The 20,486-nt window shown below is 39.5% G+C and overlaps 1 protein-coding gene across 5 annotated transcripts in view; it reads right to left on the reverse strand.

Moving 5' to 3' along the window:
• Positions 1–401: 401 nt before the first annotated feature.
• The window catches only part of UBE2L3 (ubiquitin conjugating enzyme E2 L3), a 243,152-nt gene continuing 223,067 nt past the window's right edge, over positions 402–20,486 (reverse strand). For 2 of the 5 annotated variants that reach the window (XM_084491615.1, XM_084491616.1), the window contains 3 exons: positions 8,525–8,620; positions 4,603–4,789; positions 402–1,222 (listed from right to left, as the gene is read on the reverse strand). In XM_084491615.1, coding sequence (XP_084347741.1) covers positions 1,068–1,222; positions 4,603–4,789; positions 8,525–8,620 — 438 coding nt within the window. In that variant the 3' untranslated portion in view covers positions 402–1,067. The other 3 variants (XM_084491614.1, XM_084491613.1, XM_084491612.1) reach the window with 3 other exon arrangements.

Genomic DNA, 20,486 nt, shown 5'->3' on the forward strand with positions numbered 1-20,486 from the left:
GAACTGTACAGCAACTGGGCAGGGAAGCAGCATGAGTGCCACCCCTAAAGCACAGATGTTCCATATGCATTCTGATGAGAAAACACACTCAGATAACTAGCAGTGCTGACAGATTTAGTATTTGAATTCAAAATAATTTCTAAAATCAAAATTATTTCTAAAATACTGACTTTTGACTCAAGAACAGTTTATTACTTTGGTACCTCTTGGTCCTCAGTTTCTGGAACTGGTAGCAATGTTCTGTGCATGTTTTCCTAGCTACTCTGCATAGGCATAAAGAATAGAAGTGAAAGGAGTTTGTAATCACATTCCACTACTTGTTTGCTACAGATTAGTTTTTTCCATAGTTTTCCAAAAGCAGGACATAAGCCATATTTTAATTCAATCACGCACACAGAAACTTGGGTTTCCCCGTTTAATAAACATTTTGTGGTAACACCAGCCAGATTTACATAAGACCTGGACATTATTTCTGATTGTATTTGTGGGGTTTGTTTTTTGTTTATTATGTTACAAACTGAAGTTAAAGGGAACTTGCAGCAAGTCCCATAAAAGCACAGTGCAATGTTCAAAGAGAAAAGTAAACAAAACTGCCAAACACTCAATCATTTTCTGCCAGAACTGGGATATTTTTTTCTAAGACATCAGTTTGGGGGAAGGAGAGAAAATTCAATGAAGAATTAAGTGAACTCAGGATAGTGGGAACTGCAAGGAAAAAAAAAAGAAATGACAGCCACAACCTTTTCAATTTAAGGGCAGAATATAAGTCTAAGATATTTTTGATAAATTCTGACAAGAAAAAGAAAACAGCATACTTTAAAGTATATTGAAGCAGTGATTTTTAAACAAAGAAAGCAGAACTAGAACATCTTAAATTTTTAATCCTTTCTTTACAGGTTACCTAGCCCACTTTTGATTAAGAAAACTGTAGAAAGTTAGTAACAGCCACAAGTTAACACCGAAAGGTGGCACTTGTCAATTTTCCATAGAGTCCTGCTTTACGGGGTGTCTCAAATGCACTGCTCCGATCTTCTATCATACGTTGCTGACATCAACTGTGTCAGATTTTAGTCCACTGGTCGCTTTTCACCATATTTCTTTGTAAACTCTTCAGCGTTCTTACAGAATTTTTTACGGTCCTTAGAGTATTCTTCAGCTAGGTCAGCCCGAAGGGGGTGCTCGGGCTGTGGATCATTCACCAGTGCTATGAGGGACTGGATTACTGTCAAAAGAAGTATAAATATTGTCAGATACTAAGATGGTTCATTTTTAATATCAAAATGTAAGCAAAATTCCCCAATAAGAAAATAACTTTAGCAGTATGCCAAGACTGAGTTTGATACAGTGAACGGGTACCAAAAAATCCTATCTGTAAGCAAGATCAACTACTTCAGCATAGATCAAAATGCACTTCAAGTTATTTCCCATGTAATTAGCATCCTATCTGTGAAATACTTTTCACACAGCTAAGGAGGAAACGAAGTTTCACAGACAAGCTCATCTAAAATGGACTGGATGAAGTGAACACTGGGATCTCCATTGTGAAGCATTTTTTCCTGACACCTGTCACAATGAGTTACACGATCCAGTTGTAATTGGGTCTGCTTCGGGAAACCATTTCTTCAGCTTTATATCTTTCTATGACTCTTACCTCCCCTACAAACACCAGACAAGTCTTGTCATTATTCTGAACTGCCAAATATATCTCCTAGTAGAGAGATACTGCGGAAAACAAATGGGTAAGAACTGTAAGATGCTTTTTACCTTACTGTTGACAACTATTTCATCAGCACTCCTCATCACTGTCAAAGGAAGTCATTCTTACAATAACTACATCGCACTTCACATTTACACAATGAACCTCACATACTACGATGTCATTTATTGCTACATTTTCCTCATATACATTCTCATGACCATTTAAAGCTAAATTGGTTACAACAATCCTGAGATCTGATACCCATCCACTGAGAGGGAGGTACATAACAGGGCAAGCCTACAGACAGGACACAGAAAAACACATTTCTCTGTAAAAGAATAGCAACAACATTCCACTTGAAGTAAGTTTGGGCTATCCAGAGCAACACAAAGCAGTACCAAGATACTTTAAAGTAAGCGTACCACACCTGTTAACTGCATACATTACACACCACAGCCAGCCTCCTTCTGAACTCACATCAAATTCTGAGAGCCACAACATCCAGTGGCAGGGAGCTGGAGCTCCACAACAGAGCTACACGTTGTATGGAAAGTCAGGTGCTATTGTTTGTTCTGAAACTGCTGCCTACCAGTTTAACTGCATTCTCCCTGGTTTGGCAATGTCAGTTCTTACAGTACCTATCACTCTGGTAGATTCTAGAACAGCTTCTTTCAGAGCACAAATCTCCTCACACTCGTACTCTTTTCTACCCTTACCTGACACAGAGGAGGGACACACCTCTCAAAACAAACTCCCAAGAAGTAAGGTTGTCAGTATATTGCCAAGCAGGAACCTTTCTTAACATAAATCAGAGTTTAAACTGTAACAAACTTTCTAAGGAACGCAGAACTGGTACTAGCTTACTTCACAGCAACTTGCCTGTCCTGTACTTCTGAAAAATGTCATCATATTGCTAGTATTTACTTACGAGACTAGGATCAATACTGTACGTAACCCTTTTCACTCAGTAAAACATAAAGCACTGTAACAATCTAGTAACACTTTATAGGAAGTTAACCCACAAACCAGGAAAAATTAGCATTTTTCTTAATTCCCTAAATTCCTAAAACCAGTAGTTGTCTCAACAGCCACAGCATTTTAATACCATACTGTCACCATAGTCTTAGTATTAAGCTAAATTAATAAAGTTCAACTGTAAACACTATACAAAAGATGAGTTGATGATCTATGATAAACCTCATTTCTCTATCCTCTGACACTTGACTGATCAAAACCAATTATTTTGATATCCATAGTAATAACATTGCCTTATTTCCAGAAAAAGGCCTACACAGCAAACAACCTGAAGTTTATTTTTCTGTGCAGAACAGTCCTACAGAAGAGGGGACAGACACTTAAGCAGGGCTGTAATGATATTGTTGCAGGCTCATATAAGGATGAATTAACATCAGACATTGACACTAAAATGACTTTTTAAAGAGGAAAAAAGATGCACAAAAGACCATAAAACCGCAGAATGAGAAATTTGAAATATTTTGGTACCCAAGATCTGTTCCAAATTCTAATTGTAAGGTACTTTGTATTGCTTTTCTCAGAAAAAGAGGATTTTACTACTTCTTCAGGAAACTCTATTTCCCACACACAAATGATTTCCTCAATAGTTCCAGCTGACACCAACTCACACTTCTAGCCAGGTGGAGCCAGTAAGTCATTCCTTTTCTTCAACTTAATTAGCTTTCTCTAGTTAAGACAACTACTAAGTTGTTCACAGAAACCTTCTACACATTGCTTCAACTTCATTTCTCCAAAGGATCTTTGTCCTACATAATCTAAGAAAAATCCAGAACAAATTGCAAGATTTTCACTATCTACTTAACAGGTTCTTTTTGCTTCTGTCCCCACTTCCCCCCAACATTCAACTGCTCATTCTTTTCCAAAAGACATTTATATGTGTGTATATATATGTGTGTGTGATATATATACAGATATATATTTATTTTGTCATTGGGGTAAGATGGTGCAAACTAAGTAGTTTTATTAGCATAGAAAAATATACAGAAAAAGAAATCTTAACTAGAGCATTGTTTACTATCAGGAACAAGGTTCACATGAAAATAATCCTAAAGAGTCTGGAAGATGGAAATACCTTTTCCTACAGACCAAGACATATCAGTGCCATTGAAGTTCTTGCACTGGATTAAACTGCTACAGATTTGCATTCAACTTGTTAAAACAAGCAGTTATTGCAAGAATGCTTGCCTTTTTTTTTTTTTTTTTTTTTTTTAAAAGTGTACAGTAGTAATCACTTAATATCAAATTTCTCGTTCCCTGCCAGAAAAAAAAGTGAAATTCTCACCCCAACAGGAACAACAACAGACAAAGCCTATTCATATCATACTCTCAGTCTGGCCAAGGACCCAATGAAACTTTTACCTTAAAATATTTAAATTCTTATCCAAAGACATTCTACACACTAAACCTCACAGCAGTGATCTTTTAAGAGCTAAGAGTTGTGTTATAATTTAGTTTTTGCTTAACCAAACAAGGCAAACGACACATCTGGATTATAAAGTCACTGTTTAAAATGAAACACGAAGTAATACCCTCACCATTCTCTCCTGACTACCAAGAGAAATGACTTTTTTAAAAAAAAAAATATACCATGAGCTACCACCTTAATAAACTCATCAGTCATTAAGTTTCGTGGTTTACTGGAGGTGGAAATGCCACAAGTCAGTGTCATTACCTTATGTTCTAATAACAAAATGAGATTCCAAAAGAGTTGCACACTGTGCTCACATCATGTGATTCATGATGCAGAGCTTATGGAAACAGATACATCAGGAAAGCAGTCACTGCCTGACAAGGTGAAACGCTACTAGCTTCAAACACACAGTGCAAAGTCTCTTAATATCTGTTTTTTTCCCCCCATGGACTCCTACCTTGGTCAGTTTTGGTTGCTGGCTTCCAGTTTTCAGCACTAATTACTGGCAGACAAACCTGACCCTTTTCATCGATGTTAGGGTGATAGATCTTCGTTTTAAATGTAATCTTAGGAGGTTTGAATGGATATTCTGCTGGAAAGTTGATTTCGATTCTGAAGGCTCCTTTGTCATATGGAGGATTGTCCTGCAATAAGGTAACAAAAATCAAGAATGTAGCATATTCTAACAAACAAAATTTAAGAAAAAGCAAGCTCCAGGCTTCAATCTATCAAATGACCTCGTTTTAAAGCACTTTTTTTCCCCAAACACACTGACATGTCCATGTGTCAGAACATCAGAACCAATTTGGTAAGAAAGAAGCAATACAACCTATATCTTTGTATTCACCCTGGAAAAGGAGAATTATCACTGTTCTGAAGCAGGCTGACATTTCTACTGGTAGGAAAGCACCCAATACCATTAACTCCATGATCAGAGATCTATCTAGTAAGTACTTTTATTCCCACACCTTTGTATTTCAAAAAAAAGCATTGTAAACCCTTTCTGAGACACTAACAGGAAATCTGGCAAGGAAATTGGTTTCTCTAAACCTAGTTATTTTGTGTGTCTCACAACATGGTGGTTCGAACAGCAAGGCAGTTTGATTTGTCAGATTTCCCTATACATTCTGAGAACCTTTTTGTGCTGACTACATAAAAATCTGCTGAGCATTCATTTGTACTAAAGATAGATATTCACTGCGTCTGCTGATGAGAACATTCTGAATTCGTATGCAGTTTTAGCACCCACTGTTATCAGATCATGTTTGAAGGAGTACGATGAAAGAACTGTGAAGGAGGCAAAGCAGATCTTCCTGCTGTAACAGAAAAAAACAATGCCTAGAACCTCATTTAGAAAACCTGTTAGACTATTGATATTGTTTCAAATACTAACTGCAGAAGAAAGGCAGAAGAAAAATAAGTTATTGCTACATTTCAAGCTGATAAAAATGCCATTCTGCAATGAAAACTAAAACTGTCATGAAGCCTTTCCAGATACTTGAAGAAAAACAGTTGAAGACTGAATGTTTCCAGGCTGCGTTAAGTATAATCACGCAGATCCTTCAAGACCCATCAGATAATTTCTTTCAATCAAACTCACCCACGAGTTAAAAAAAGCTTTACCAATATTTGGGGGTAAGGAGCATTTTGAAGTTTTATTTTAGTTTCATCCACGTGGGGAAGGCTGGCTGTGCATTTCTAAGAAATAAAGCACAACTTTTTGAGTCAAGGCCAGAGGTAAGTAAAGTGCCTTAAAATCACTTTATCAAAGCAATCATAAAAACCTGGTAAATTTAACAGGTAACTTTCTGGTCATAGCGACCATTTCAGTATTTAATACCCTTTCCCCCCACCCTGTTCACTTGTTCTTACCTCCACCACGTGCTAGAATTTGTGAAGATGTTCAATGAACTGATACAGGAACTGACCTGGCTTAGAAACATCCATTTTCTGCTTGGCTCTCTTTCAGTCAGAACAGTTCTTCACTATAACTCACCAATAAATTTAACTAAAAATGTATGTAAAAGGGTTGCTCATCTTTTCAATAGACAAAACACAAACTATTCCAGCAACTAATTTCCAATAGTTTGTTACATTTATTCTGATACTGACAAGGGAGAGAATCAGAATTATAGTGAAACACAGATCAAGCAGTTGACTTACATTCACCTGGAGTATTTTGCTCTGCAAAAGTTTATCAAAACTGCTTGCTATGGACAGAGTAAAATGAAATTCATGGTACACCAACAGTCCCTCTTAAAAGGGCAAGGAGCCTGAAGTTTTGTACTGATGTTTGAAACAAACAGTGTACTTTCCCAACATAGGGTACATAAGGTGCCCTATTCTAGGATTTAGAACAGGAAAACACATTGACAAGCTGTCTCAGTTGAACACTCTGGAAAACTAACAGTTGTTCCAAAGAGCAAAATATGATATATAAAGGTTTTTAGAGCAGTATTTTTCACAGTAATTCTGCATGAACATGCAGAACTAACATACTAACCTTCATATCTTTTAACACTTTCATTAAGAAATTGACCAAAATAATGCCTAGTTAGAGTTTAATAATCAGTAACCAGTTAGTCTTACTAAAATATGAGTAGTATGTCATTAACCCCTTACCATGCACAAAAATGGAAAGAGCAAGTAAAACTTCAAAAGCAACAACTCAGGAAAAGAAACAAAACAAACAACCTATACTTGCAACCAGTTTGTATTTGACATTTTTAAGCCACCAACCCCAAGAATGCAATAGCTAAAAAATTATGCTTCATAGAAAGCATTTGTTTTTAGTATTTCCTCTGAATAGTCATCCATACTACTCTTTCAACACTTACAACACATAATTATTAATTACTATAATAAACGTAGATTTCGTGACAAAATTCCCTCTTAACTACACCAGTAATGAATTTATTTATGTGCCCTTGCAACAGGGCACAGTATAAAGCAAAAGGCAAGCATAAAGTGTGGCTCATTGCAATGATGCTCGAACACTTGCAATGTGAATCTCTGCAAAGAAAACAAAGTTCATGCTCATACCCTTGTGAGCAGAAAGTATTAGAAATAGAAATAGTACACCATGTACTGCAAATTTTAACAGGAATAAACTTTCTGGTGTTTTGCTTTATTAGCCACATTAGCGTATTATCAGAACACTATCCTGTTATACATGAACCACAAATAGCGGAGTGGCTTACAAAGCACACCATTCCTCAGTTATGCCAAATCCTAGTGTCAAATCCTGCATTCTGTATTTGCGAGAATAACCTCAACCACTAGAATTATTTGCAGAAATGCATGTAAAGAGTAAACTAAATCTGTTTTACAGTACCTCAAGTTCAAAGGCCTCGCAATTATCTCAGCAGAGACTGCATGATCCAAGTTCGGGAATGCCCTTCAGCTAACACAGCACAGGCACTGCCAGACTGTTTCAAAGTGTTTTAAAAAGATTTACGCTGGTCAGGAGACCTTTTAGGTAGTACTAAAGGGAAAGCAGAACTGATGCTCTACTGGCACGGCTTCTATTGCTGCAGACATTCGAGTAGCTCATGTAACTAAGTAAGCGTGAGCCATGGCTGTGGAAAATAAAGGAGGTGAAAATCCACATGACTTCAATTTAAAGAGTTCAGTTCTGGGAATCCAAACCTTTTCCTTGCATCAAACTTTTTCCAATACTAAATTTTGTTCTAGAAATACAGTCAGTTACAAACAAAACAATCCAACCAACCAAAAAAAAAAAAAAAAAAACAACTGAAAACCGAAACACACACCAAAAGCTATTGAGAAGTAAACGAAGTATTCACAATTCAGACTTTATCCTATGATGTAGATTTTGTACTTTCAGATTAACATAACAAACCACAAAATGAACCTGCCTCTCTTTTACAAAACCTTTCCATAGTAACCCAGTGCCATCACTGAGCCCCAGCCCTTGCCAGTTGCAGCTGTCTGTTGGACCAGGCCTACAGCTGCGCAGCATCCAGCCAGGTATCGATCAGAGAGGTCTAGAATCTCTTTCAATTACGTATGGATTTTTCTTCACAGGAGTTATGAGAAACACCGACTAACGTAATCAGACATGGATAGAATAAAACCACACAAGACATTCAAGTAAAATGAGACAGGAAGGTCACAGTATTTGCCTAAGATCAGAGAAGTCTAAAGAGAACCAAGAATTAAGTCTAGGGCTACATTAAATGCCCAGAAAACCAGAACTCCAAAAGCCAGTTCTTACAGCAGTAAGAAATAGTCTTGTGAGGGTGCAAAACTAACAGCACTAACAGTCACTAACAGCAGTGCTAACCTGTGCATTTGTGATACAAATGATCGTTGCTTTATTTTAAAGCTCATTAGAATAAGGAACCATCTATACTCACAGGAACAATAAGCCCTTGCCAGGTCAATAAATTAGCTTCATCAACCTGGATATTACGGAAGTTTTTCATTCCACATTTGCGGATTTCTTCAAGCTCCTGGAAAACAAGCAGAGTGTAAGCGAAAGTTAATAGTAACATCAGACAAGATGCTCATATCAACATTTCAGAATGCTTGCAGGTCAATGTGGGTTCTTTAATACTAAAGAATATTGAGATTTCAGTGGTGGCAACCCACATAAAACAGAAAATTTTGCCCCTGTGGGAAGTAAAATTTTATGAGACAGGGTATTTAAAAATAGTTGTTTTTTGGTAGGTCACAGATACAAAAATGCTTTGTTAATAACACCACTATACATACAATGAAGTAGCAGTATAAGAAAAAGTATATTTTTTAACTGTTTTTACATCTCAAATGCAAATCAGTGCCTTTGATAACAGCAAAGAACAAAAATCAAGTGCAACTGAGGACTTTTCTGAATGAGAACTATTGATTCGGAAGAATTACTTCATAACAGCTTTAAACACTTAAGTCGCTAGACAGACCCATTATTTCAACCAAAAACTAACAGATTCCTGCTAGATCAACTTAAACTGATGCAAATCCAGTATCCAACCCAAGGTAGACTTATTTAGATCAGTAACTCAAGAAGATGCTTCTTCATCTTTGGTTCATACCTCTGAGTTAGCAGCATTTATTAAGATGCCGCTCTTTATAACTACATCACTCTTGAACAAAGCATCTTTCTGCACCCATCAATCACCTGTCAAATTATTTTCGATTGGTTAGTGATCTATCACCAAAACAAATATTTTAGCTATTTTCATATTTAAAGTCACCTATAAGCCCTACTGTAGCAACTGTTTTCCAGAGTATTTCATCTTGAAGCTTTAAGACCAAAAAAAAACACCTCAAGGCTCCACTTTTTTTTTTTTTAATTATTATTTTTAAACCCGGTAGTGATAGGCCTTTGCTGTTGAATTAAAGAGCTTGACCTTTAATGAGAATTTAAGTGAATTCAAATTCAAGTCATCCCCAGTGAAACGTAAAATCTTCCCGATGATTTCAAGACTGAAGCACATGCCTGTATGGCCACACACATTAGGAAAAATGTTGCTTCTGTGCACTCTGCCAGCACACAATTCTTTGCTGAGTGCAACCACATTCGTGAAACTAAGCTGTATGTTATGATAGGAACTCCAACTATAAACTCCAAAAACACTATATGCCGGAAAAAAAAAAAAAAAAAAGTCAGGTTTCACAGTAAATGGGTTTCTTTTTTTTTTTTTTTTTTGGCTAAAATATTAGTATTTCATCATAGAACAACCTTTTCTGCATCTGCCTGGCAGAGATTTAATACTTGCAGTGATCTCTTCCATAAACTTAGCAACATGATAAAACACAAACACAAAGGGGGAACAAGATTTCCAAATGCACAAAGAAAATAAAAAAAATCATGACAGCTACACACTAGAAGATGAACATTTCCACTTCCACCCACTGAAAGCAGGAGCACACTCAGAACACAACAGTTTAACCTTGGTGTCTCAGATATTGAACTGATGCCCAACACAATCTTCATGACACTAAAACCAGCTGCTTAGTCTGGATCTCTGGATTAATCCCCAAATTCCACTGCTGTTAGATTTGTGCAATATCACAGACATTTTTGTTGTTGTTATTTTGCTTTTTTTTAAAGGATAAGAGGATTATCTTATTTCCTTAATGCAGGAAAACATACGGAAAAAAAATAATTCCATGAAGCACATTTAGAGGGATCCAGAGCAAGCCAAAGTACCCAGATGAAAATAACCTTTATTATCACAGGTATGAGAGATCATTTTTGACCTCTGAAACTGCAAATCTGCACGCTGCTTTACAGCTGGCTTTGAATGCTCACTGCACAAAGCATCAGCTCAGGAATGACCTGACCAACACTGCTCATCCTGGCTGGTTCAGGAAAGGAACTAACTCACAACACTGCTCTAAGCTGCTTGCTGTCTACACTTACAGAACTGTGAAGGCCTGCAAACAACCCCTCCACAGGGTGTAATAGGGATAAACCCCCTTCTACACCAGATGTAACGCACCAAACACCAGGACCAAAACAAGCCAGATTAACCATAAGGCAGTCAAGCATGAATAAACAGGCAACACAAGTAGTTTGCCTCTAAATCACGGGAAGAAAAACGGGTTTGGATATTTTCTAGTCAATATATTTAAAATGTTACACGTATATGGAAACCTACAGAAATCCCCAAAACATCCCAGTGAGGGTGCAGCTTCCATGTGCAAATTATCATCACAGGTTTGGAAAAGTCGCATGAAAGGAAGAAAAAATCAAATATGCAAAAATTATTCCCTGTTTTCCCTCAAGTCCACCACACGGGAGAGGGAATTAAATAGCCTGGAAGACACAAGGGCAAAGAGCAAGCAGAAACTGTGTTCAGGGCACCTTCCTCTTTTAAAATGACTTGCTAAGCCTATGCAGGAGTTCCCTTTCATAATCAAAGAAGTGGTAAATTACTGCAGTGCATTGGGACTACATTCTGTGCTTCTGCGGCTGCCTTGGGTCTTGAGGTAGTAACTAATAACTGAAAAAGGAAGCAGAGGAGTATAAACTCAGCAATTCCTCTCCTCACACAGATATGACTTGCATGAATTATTTGCTTAAGACGAGTTCTAATTTATCCTAGAAGTGTATTTACAGTGTAATACTATATTTGCAATTCATATTTTTAGGTTCTTTTTTGTGTGTAATTCATCAGGAGTGATAGAGATTCAGTACTCGGGATTAAAAGGGCACAGGGGGTGTTTGTGTTTTTTTTTTTTTTTCCTGGCAACTGACAAAACCCCTAATAAAGATCTAAATTACCTCCGAATTACAGAGGCAGACACAACTAAAGCATACACATACAGTTAGGAGTGAATGAGCTACTAAATACCATCAAACAGCACAGATTAAAAGTTCATACTGTATTTAGCATGAGCTTGAGTAAGTCCAAAGAGACAAAAATTACTTGATGATGTTAAAGGATATAGTTCAAATATTTACTTTAAAATAACCCTTAGGAGTTTAGGCAGACAGTGAATGGATTAATTCCTATTCCCATTCTCTACCCCTTAATTTTGTCAAGTAACATAATTAAAGGCGCACAGAAGGAGTGTAACTAGAGGTTAGAACACTGCAGTAAGAATTTAAGTCATCTTTCATTACTCTGTTATCAACCTTGCACGTGGCCTGCCTGCACTGGTTTGCCCGTTTATAAAACAGAAACGTCTTCTTATTTCAGGGGGCTCCCTTGGGACAGGATGTTTGTAGTTTGGAGATGTTCAGAGAAAGTGTTACACACAGTGCGTGAAAAGGGGAAAATGTTGTTTTAGAGGCAATAACTGGTCTGAAGGCAGTCCTACAAGTATGCACTACCCTTCTCGTATATAATCAATCAATAAATTGTTAAAATTTTAATTTTAGCTTTGAACAGCACAAATGATTACATGCTATTGAAAATAAAATGTTTGAAATGAAGAAGAAAATTAAGTGGCATCTGCTTAAAACATACTCAACTCTTAAAAAGAAGGTTCAAATATTAAGTATACACCTAAATCCATATATTCTCGTTCTAATAATTTTTAGAATTCCCAGTTCCTCTAAATTCCATCCAGGACTAGGAAAAAAATGGTTCTGAACACAGGCCTGCAACTGCTTTGCCTGTGCATCTCTGAAGTTTGGGGTCTTGTCTAAAAAGAAACAAACCTAGTATGAAAACACAGCGAAGACTTAACACCAGTAAGAGTTTAATCCAAGATATGGGAGTAGGGGGTAAGGGCTTATCCTGACTTCACCAAGTTCTGCATCAAGCCCAAAATGCTATTAAATTCACAGAGAAAAATGAGTTTACTGAAACAACTCCTCATTTGTCTTGTGTTTACAATTTCTGTTTACCTGGTCATAAATAGAATCTCTAAGAGAAGTGTGACAAAGTTAAACAAGGCTCCAAAGCACTGATAAGGCGCTGGCCAATTTTACTCTCTGAATCTTGTATACTGCTGAGAAAGGTCAAAAAACAAAAACACACATTAAAACCAAGTATAACAGAAAACAAAACAAAACAGATTCTAGCTCTTATAGGAGCTATTATTAAGTTTCCACTGTGACATTACAGCCTGTATACACACCATGTTTTTTATTTATTAATTCTACTTTTTGGCAGAATATTTTCCATCTGATCTTTATTCAGAAATGTTTTCTTAAGATGTTGATTATAAATCCTTTTGCCACTCTTCAGTTTCCAAATAGGAAAGTAAATCAGTATTCTCACTTTTCCATAGGGACAACCATAGCTGCTCAAAGCCAGACTTCCCTTGTTACTGAGGACCAATGTCTGGATCCACGTAGAGTAGTTTTTCAATAGCGAAGTTGGTCAAAACACCTTTATTTGGAATGGTTATACTGTTTACAAGACCACAGCATACTGCAGATTGCAGGCCATCTACAGCAGGTACATGGGTGTGGCTTTGTTTTTCTGTTTTATCATGAAGTTCAATAGTTGCATAAATGTTTGCCTATGCAATCATGGCAGCAGAGTGAGAACAGCAAGAAGAAAATACCTGTTACTTATTATTTAAATCTATTTTCAGTTCTTAACGCTAAAAATACTTTTGATATCTAAAAGACAGGAACAAAAGCATGGATCCTACAGAAACCTTGGCTTGCTCATATTGCAGATGAACACAAAGAAGCAGCTCCAAGCCCGGGACCAGCCAGCCTCCTCAGATGTTGCTGAAAAATGCCAGTTGAAGGCCCATGTCGGTACCACACGCTACTCAAACCCCAAGTACTATGACTATCCAGCCCCGAAATAGCCTTCCCTTTGCAACTACCCACTACCTCTCCACATATCATTTAGCTCCAGATCTCCAATGGAAAGCGGCTTGTTTTTACATCAGTGGGTGGCAACTGTGAAAAGCACTCGAGTGAAATCTCTGGCACGTCTCCTGGAGATCTGTGTTCCCCATCAGAAGTGTTTGGAGACAATTTGATTTTTACGAGAAAGGGTCTTGAAGCAAAGCAGCTCCCTTGAAAGAGAAAGCTATGCTGCTTTCCTAAATCTAATTACTCTGTATTTGCCGTTTTTTTTTCCCCCCCTCAAGAGATGATCCAAAACAACAAACCCTTGTTGAAGACTGCCTTATTCCCACCTCTCACATTTCATGAGGAGCTGATATCTGACAGCTGTGGCTCTTTGAAGAGGTGTAATGGTGGCTCATAGATCAAAACTCCACCTCAAATGTTGGTGGAACGTGATTCATTAGCTATGAATATTTCACATTTTTACTAACCTAGGTGTGCTCCTGGAAAGACTTGAAAAAACAGTAGAGAACACTTGAGTTAGACTAGTCAATGGTATAAAGTCAATGGCATAAAGCTACAGGAAGCCATAAATAAGGTCGCTGGCCCATGAAATGTAACTTGTGCACACAGAGCCTGATATAACAAGACAATCTTATGCATGTTATAACTTGACTTTTTTAGGACTTGATTTTTTTTTAGTACTTCTTTCACAAGGAGGCTTGTGAGTTGAAGATTCCACCATCAGAAAAGGACATCCACTTCCACCTGCAAGGTGGCAACAAGGCTCCTGTTGCCAGTTTTCTGTGTGCAGGTAGCATGTTATTACAAACTTACTACATCCAGTCTTTGTGCCACTGTGATTAATGTGAGTAACTATGCTGCATGACACGCATCCAGAAAAAATTACAGTACTTCAAAATGCTGGCAAGAACTTACGGAAATGGGAATTACTTTATTTTATGTGACCTATAAAAGGTTCAAAGTTTATTCTCAGCTACCAAAGACAAACTTGATATTTAGCCCAAAGAAAGACAGTTAATGCTTATCCTAAATTATTTTAGGAAATGGAGTGACATGCTGAAAAACTATTTCCTTTAGTTACCATCTCTCATCATTCTATGGCCCTGAGAAATAAACACCACATACCCTTCAATATTGCAAAACTTTAACAGTGAAAGACTTTAAAAAGTCATTTGCTGATCTATGAATTTCCACTTTAGAACTTAAACAACGGTATCAGGTTGATACAGATGAGATCGGACCTGCAAAACACCATGCTGCAGAGATCCGCATTACATCATCTGCACAAGAGCTCTGGTTTGTTCCTACCGAGATGAATGAAGACTCAAAGCATGTTGGACCCTGCAAAAAGCAGAAAGGTAGCTGCCTATTTAACAGCACTGACAAGTTACACAATAAAGCATCTCACAGCTGTTGAACTCGCATAGAAAAGCACACAACGCACAGTCCATAAATATAAGGCAATAAAAATGAAAGTAAAAATGTAAGAGGGAAGTTACCAATGCCTTCTTCCTTCCTAAACCACTCCCTCTGAAGAGCAATTGCCACACTGTTTTTCTAGAAAAGAACATCACATTATCAAAAGTCATTTTTACGGTATGCTTTCAGTGGAAAACTGAAGTATTACCTGATGGTTAAGAAGCATAGTGAAACTGAACGGGGGCTGAAAAGCAAGAGGCACTGTAAATATTAAGGACAATTTACTCACCTCCTGGATTTTTATGTCCTGTGCTATTTTTTATTTTTAAATAATTACACTTTTTCCCCTCTAACAAGAAAGTAGCAATGCTCTTTTGAACAATTAACAGATTTTTCAGAACTAGCATAGAAACTGCTTTGCAAAAAGATAGTTAACAACAGTTCAGTTTATCTGAAACAAAGGACCTTATCTGAGTACAAAGGAACAGGCATATTGATGATTCTAAAGCTGTGGCAAGAACAACTGCTATCAAAAATGAAATAAACGAATGTCATCTCACCGGGATCCTTAAGGACAATTAAAGGCTTACTCCTATTGATTCAATATATATGAATGACTCTGCACATAATGTATTTACTATTTAATTTGTGATGTCTACATAGCACAATTAAAATGTTAAAACTACTCTTATGGAAGCAATACTAAGCTATTGTTTTCTCCAAAAGTGACCGAACTTCAACGGTTAATTAAGCATTTGCACACTTAAGGAAATACAATTTCAAATATCTACATATCCCAGCCCTACCAGGGGTCTGCATCCTTGAAGATGCTTCTAAGTCCTGTATTAAAAGGCTAAGTTTAAAAGAATCACCCATATATATGCCAAATCCTAGTGCACGGTTACATTGTACTCCACAGGGAGGTGGTTTCTAATCAGGTTAAAGCACTGCCTGATGGTCTGAGGGTCCTTCCCCTACGTTTCACAGCACTAACCTGTAAAGTTCATTGATTTATGTTCCAGGCATGCAGATACTGTAGGGTACTGCCACAGCATTTTACAGATGACCAGATTTTATGTCACTAAGTACGCGTGTCCTAGGCAGATTCCACTGCAAACAGCTTGTGACATGAATTGGCAATTACATACAACACACAGAAGAAGCTTGCACCTTTTGGGGACAATGAGTATCTTTTTGTTTTTAAGAAGTATCTCAGCCCTCATACAAGACGATGATAAAACAAGCCCCTCAGACGAAACGTCGGTTTAAAACAACACGCTGCCTTTGTCGAAGCCGAGCTGCAAACAGCACCGCACTCAGGCGCGAGCCGCCGGCTGGGGACGCAAACATCACCGCGCCCGGCGGGGCTGAGCAAAGTGCTGAACCCGGGTCCAGACTTCACCGATAAGCCCCGGCCTCACCCGGCCGCCGGCGCCCGGAGCCCTCCCCGGCAGCCCCCGAGCACGGCACCCCCCGGGCAGAGCCCTCCCGGCCCCGGAGCCCCGCTCGCTGCCCGGGGCAGGGCTGGGGCAGGGCAGGGAGGCCGGGGCGCCTCTCCTCTCCTCTCCTCCCCTCGCCCCCTTCCCTTCCCTTCCCCTCCCGTCCTTCCCCTTCCCTCCCGACGCTGCCCCGACCCCTGGCAGCGCCCCGGGGCTCGGCCTCTCTCCGCGGCGTCCCGGCAGCGGCGCTTCCTCCCCCCCCGGCCCTTCCTCTTTGCTTAGTCACCGCGGGAGCCCCCCGCGGGAGGGGACCCGGCCGGCCCCCGCCCAGCGCCCCCGCCCAGCCCCGGGCTCTCGGCGGGGCCCTCGGCGGCGCCTCAGAGCCCGGCGGGCGGCGGAGGGGGGGCGGGGGAGCCGGGGCGGCCCCTGACGGCCGCGGCCTAGGTGCCGGCTGCTCCCCGCCCGGCCGCCCCGGCCCGGCGAGCGGCGAGGAGCAGGGTGGGAGCCCCGCCGGGCTGGGAAGGGGCCCCCCGGCCGCCGGAGGGGCGCTGAGGGGGAGGGGGCGGCGGCGGGCGGGCGCCCCCCGGCCCGCGGCGGCGCGGCGCTGCTGTTACCTTCATCAGCCTCCTGCTGGCCGCCATCTTGGCTCTGCTGCTGCCGCCCCACAATGCATGGCGGCGGCGGGCAGGGCGCTGCGGGACGGAGCTTCCTGGGGCGGCGGGCGGGGAGGGGCGGGGCGGGGCTGGGCGCGGGGCAGGAGCGGCAGCGCCAGGCCGCGGGGGGCAGCCTCTGAGGGGCAGCCGCAGCGCTGTCAGCTCCGGGTCCGGGCACCTCAGTTGCTCCCCGAGGGGTTCTCCCTCGCCCCAGTGCGCTCAGGAGATGCTCCAGGATCTGTCCTGCCCCTGGCTGGGAGCTTGTTTCCCTTTCACTCTCCCTCGCGTCAGCCAGTGGCCTCAGCTGATCTGACACTTGTTCTACAATAACGCCACTTTTATCACCCAAAAAATCTCCCAAGTTTTAAAATCAGTTTTACAGACTCAGACAAAAAATTAGGTGTAGTTATCAGAGGAGGCTTCCGGAACTCAAAAATGCAACAAAAGTTGATCGTAATGAACAACAAGCTCATTATTCCCTGAACAACTATTTGGTAACAAATATTTTGCATTTATATAGTGCTTGTTGCTCCAAAACCCACTTAATGTTTGTTAATGAAATAAGCTATACAGGAACCAACTTAGTATTCCCCACTTCATATGGGTGTTGTAAAATAGTTTGTAAACATCTTTGAAGATCATAATGTAAAATGAGATCATAACTCTAATGAATGTGATACATTCAAAGATTACCACATCCATTTTACTCAAGGAAAATGGAGTCAGAGGAAGCTAAATGAAAGGGGCAGACGATCTGGCTGAAGTAGCGGACAGATGTAAAGCAAGCAAGTGTGCTGGCCAGCTGGAGAAATTCCAGGTGTGTCAGGCAGGTGCACACAACGTGGAAACAGAAATGCAGAGACTCGAAGGAGTAGTGATGTGCTGCTGAAGTGGGGTGCTGGTGCTATCGATTAAAGAATTCTGGTCTGATAAAAGGGCTACCTCAGATTATATGCTATTGAAGTTCAGAAATACCTAAGTCTGATACCATGGTAACTTGGAAGAACAGTTCTTACAAATTATTTTACAGATCTCTAAAAATAATAAAAAATAAAAAATAAAAAAGCTGCTTTAGTTATTATCTTTATGTGACTGAACTCTATTCATATCTTAATTCAACTCTTTAATTTTCCATGACCAGCATACGTCTGAAATATTCTCTAATTTTTTTTGTTCAGAAGAGTTACTCAGGCCCTTGCCTATACCTGCACAGAGGCACGTAGCCTCCATGCACAAAAGATAATACTAAAAGCAGCACAGGGAAATCTGTGTTTACTATCTATAATTTTAATCCATGATTTTTACAGCTTGTAAGAGAGTGTCAGAAGTATCTGGGATAATTACTATGATAATCCGCATTTCCTTTGACAAGAAAAAATACCACCCACAGTATAACTAACAATAGCCCAGCCAGTTCTTAAGAAATCATTGCTGAGTGTAGCTGTCCTCACAAACTGCCACTTGATGTCGAAATCCTTTATTACAGCAAGGTGTTTGAGAAGTTTAGGCAGAACTGTGCACATTTCACATACCTGCCACCAGCATCCTGGGTCCTTTCAGTGTCCAGTTTTGGACTGTATACAGAGCAGATGCTGTGATGCCAACACTGTTGAATGATGCCTTGTTTATTAGCAAGGGCTGAGCAACCATGTTCATATTGCTGGATCTCTCCGGCATGTCAATTACTGGCAGTCATGCAATGCTGTTGTTCAATACTGAAATAACAGGAATTTCCCTTCAGACAGAATTTCATCAATCACACCTCTTACTTCCCTGCTAGTGACAAGAACAGGTCATTACTTATACTGACTTTTGCAGACAGTTCTGCATTTTTGAACTTGTTGTTGTTGTTTCCAGGTTGTATCATTTTAATTGACAAGAGTACCCAAAAGACAGGTTTTAGCACTTGTCTTGGGATGTCTTCAAGGGACTGGCAGATGTTACATCTATGCCTGCCCACTTCTAAGATCATTTTCTATGATCTATTTCTATTTAGATAAGGGACATAACCGTTCAACTTCAAAAAGAAGAAATAAAAAAAAAGAAATTGTGTAAACAGCTTGAACAGGTGAACCACAACATAGCCCAGTCCTTGAAAATTTTAGAGAAAAGAAAATTTCTGTGAATATTTTCCATTAGGAAATGACCGTCTGAAAGAAAGCAAAAGAAACAAACAGAACTTTGTTCCCTTTGCTATTCCCCTTTAGTTTTCACAAATCTGTTGCTGTATTAATTCTGTCTGCACAACTTGAATATATGAGAAATATGCTGATTTGCAGAACAGAGACAAAATTCAGATGCAAAAGTTAATTAATTAATTCAGAACACAATAAAGGGATCTACCTGTGGTCTGCAAGGGTGAAGTTCACCTTCAGAAGCAACTAAGATAAAAACATAAAATAATTAATGTCTTAAATCATTATATGGCTCTAAATTGGAACAGTTAAAATGGATTAAAAAGACTTTTTTCTTTTTTTTTTTTTTGAGAATCCTCTACCCTATATTCCTGTACAGTTGCCAACAAATTTAAGTTTTTACACAGGTTTTCTTGTCCCATCAGTCTCTTAGATCTCCAATGATAAGCATTTTAGAGCAATCAACTATATATTGTGATAGAACAAATATATGGTAACTATCGTGCATCTAGTAAAGAATTATAAACTCATTTTCCTCCTCCTGTGTTTTGTATTTTATGTACATTATTAAATTGATTCTGCCCTTTATGGAACCCTTTCCTCTTAAACACAAGATTCCTTGACTATTTACAGAAAAAGGAATACATTAAGTCCCCTTTGCTCCAAGGTAAAAGGAAAAAAGAGCTCTGTTGATTTCTTGTGTACTAAGAGTAAACTTAACAGAATCTGGATCAAGTTAACACTGCATTGCACATACCATTTACCAGTTTGTGACCAATTTCTAACTCTGAATTACTTCCACTTCCATCCATGATCATGTAACACCCAGCTGACTTATTTAAATAACTCAACTGGCTTATTTAAATGAGTCACATATATCACTATGTTTTTAAGTTGCTTTCTAATGAAGCATAGCAGCAGAAAAAAAAAAAAAAAGGGAGAGCCTGTATCCATGACCTGGTCAGCACTGCACAAATGAGCACGAAGTAGAGAAAAGCACTGCAAGTTGCTGCTCTTGCAGCAGGCAGGAGCTCAGCTCAAACCTCACTCACACCTAGCGTCTCAGCTCAGTTCTTCAGTGCTGTGAGACAGTTTGAGGAAGGTTTCCCTTATAACTGCATAACTGTTCTGACAAGGTGGTGGTAGAAAGACATTTCAAAACAGCTTTAATAAAATCATTGCCAAATTACACCATGTTTCAATAGCAACTGTTTAAGTGTGCTGCTGGAAACCGACACACAGATGGTGAGGGAAGCGTACGAACTACCAAAGCAGCTACACCATGAACTGCAAATATCCCAGTACTTGAAAGACTGCTAGCAACGCACGCCTTCTGTTCAAGTTGCATTAGCATCTATAACCTTCAACCAGAGACGAGGTCCCACAGGTCTAGAGACTCTTCATTATCACAGTGATAAAGACAGATCTCTCACTGAAAAAAC

Source organism: Aythya ferina (genome assembly GCF_964211825.1).
Source record: "Aythya ferina genome assembly, chromosome: 17".
Classification (NCBI taxonomy): Eukaryota; Metazoa; Chordata; class Aves; order Anseriformes; family Anatidae; genus Aythya; species Aythya ferina.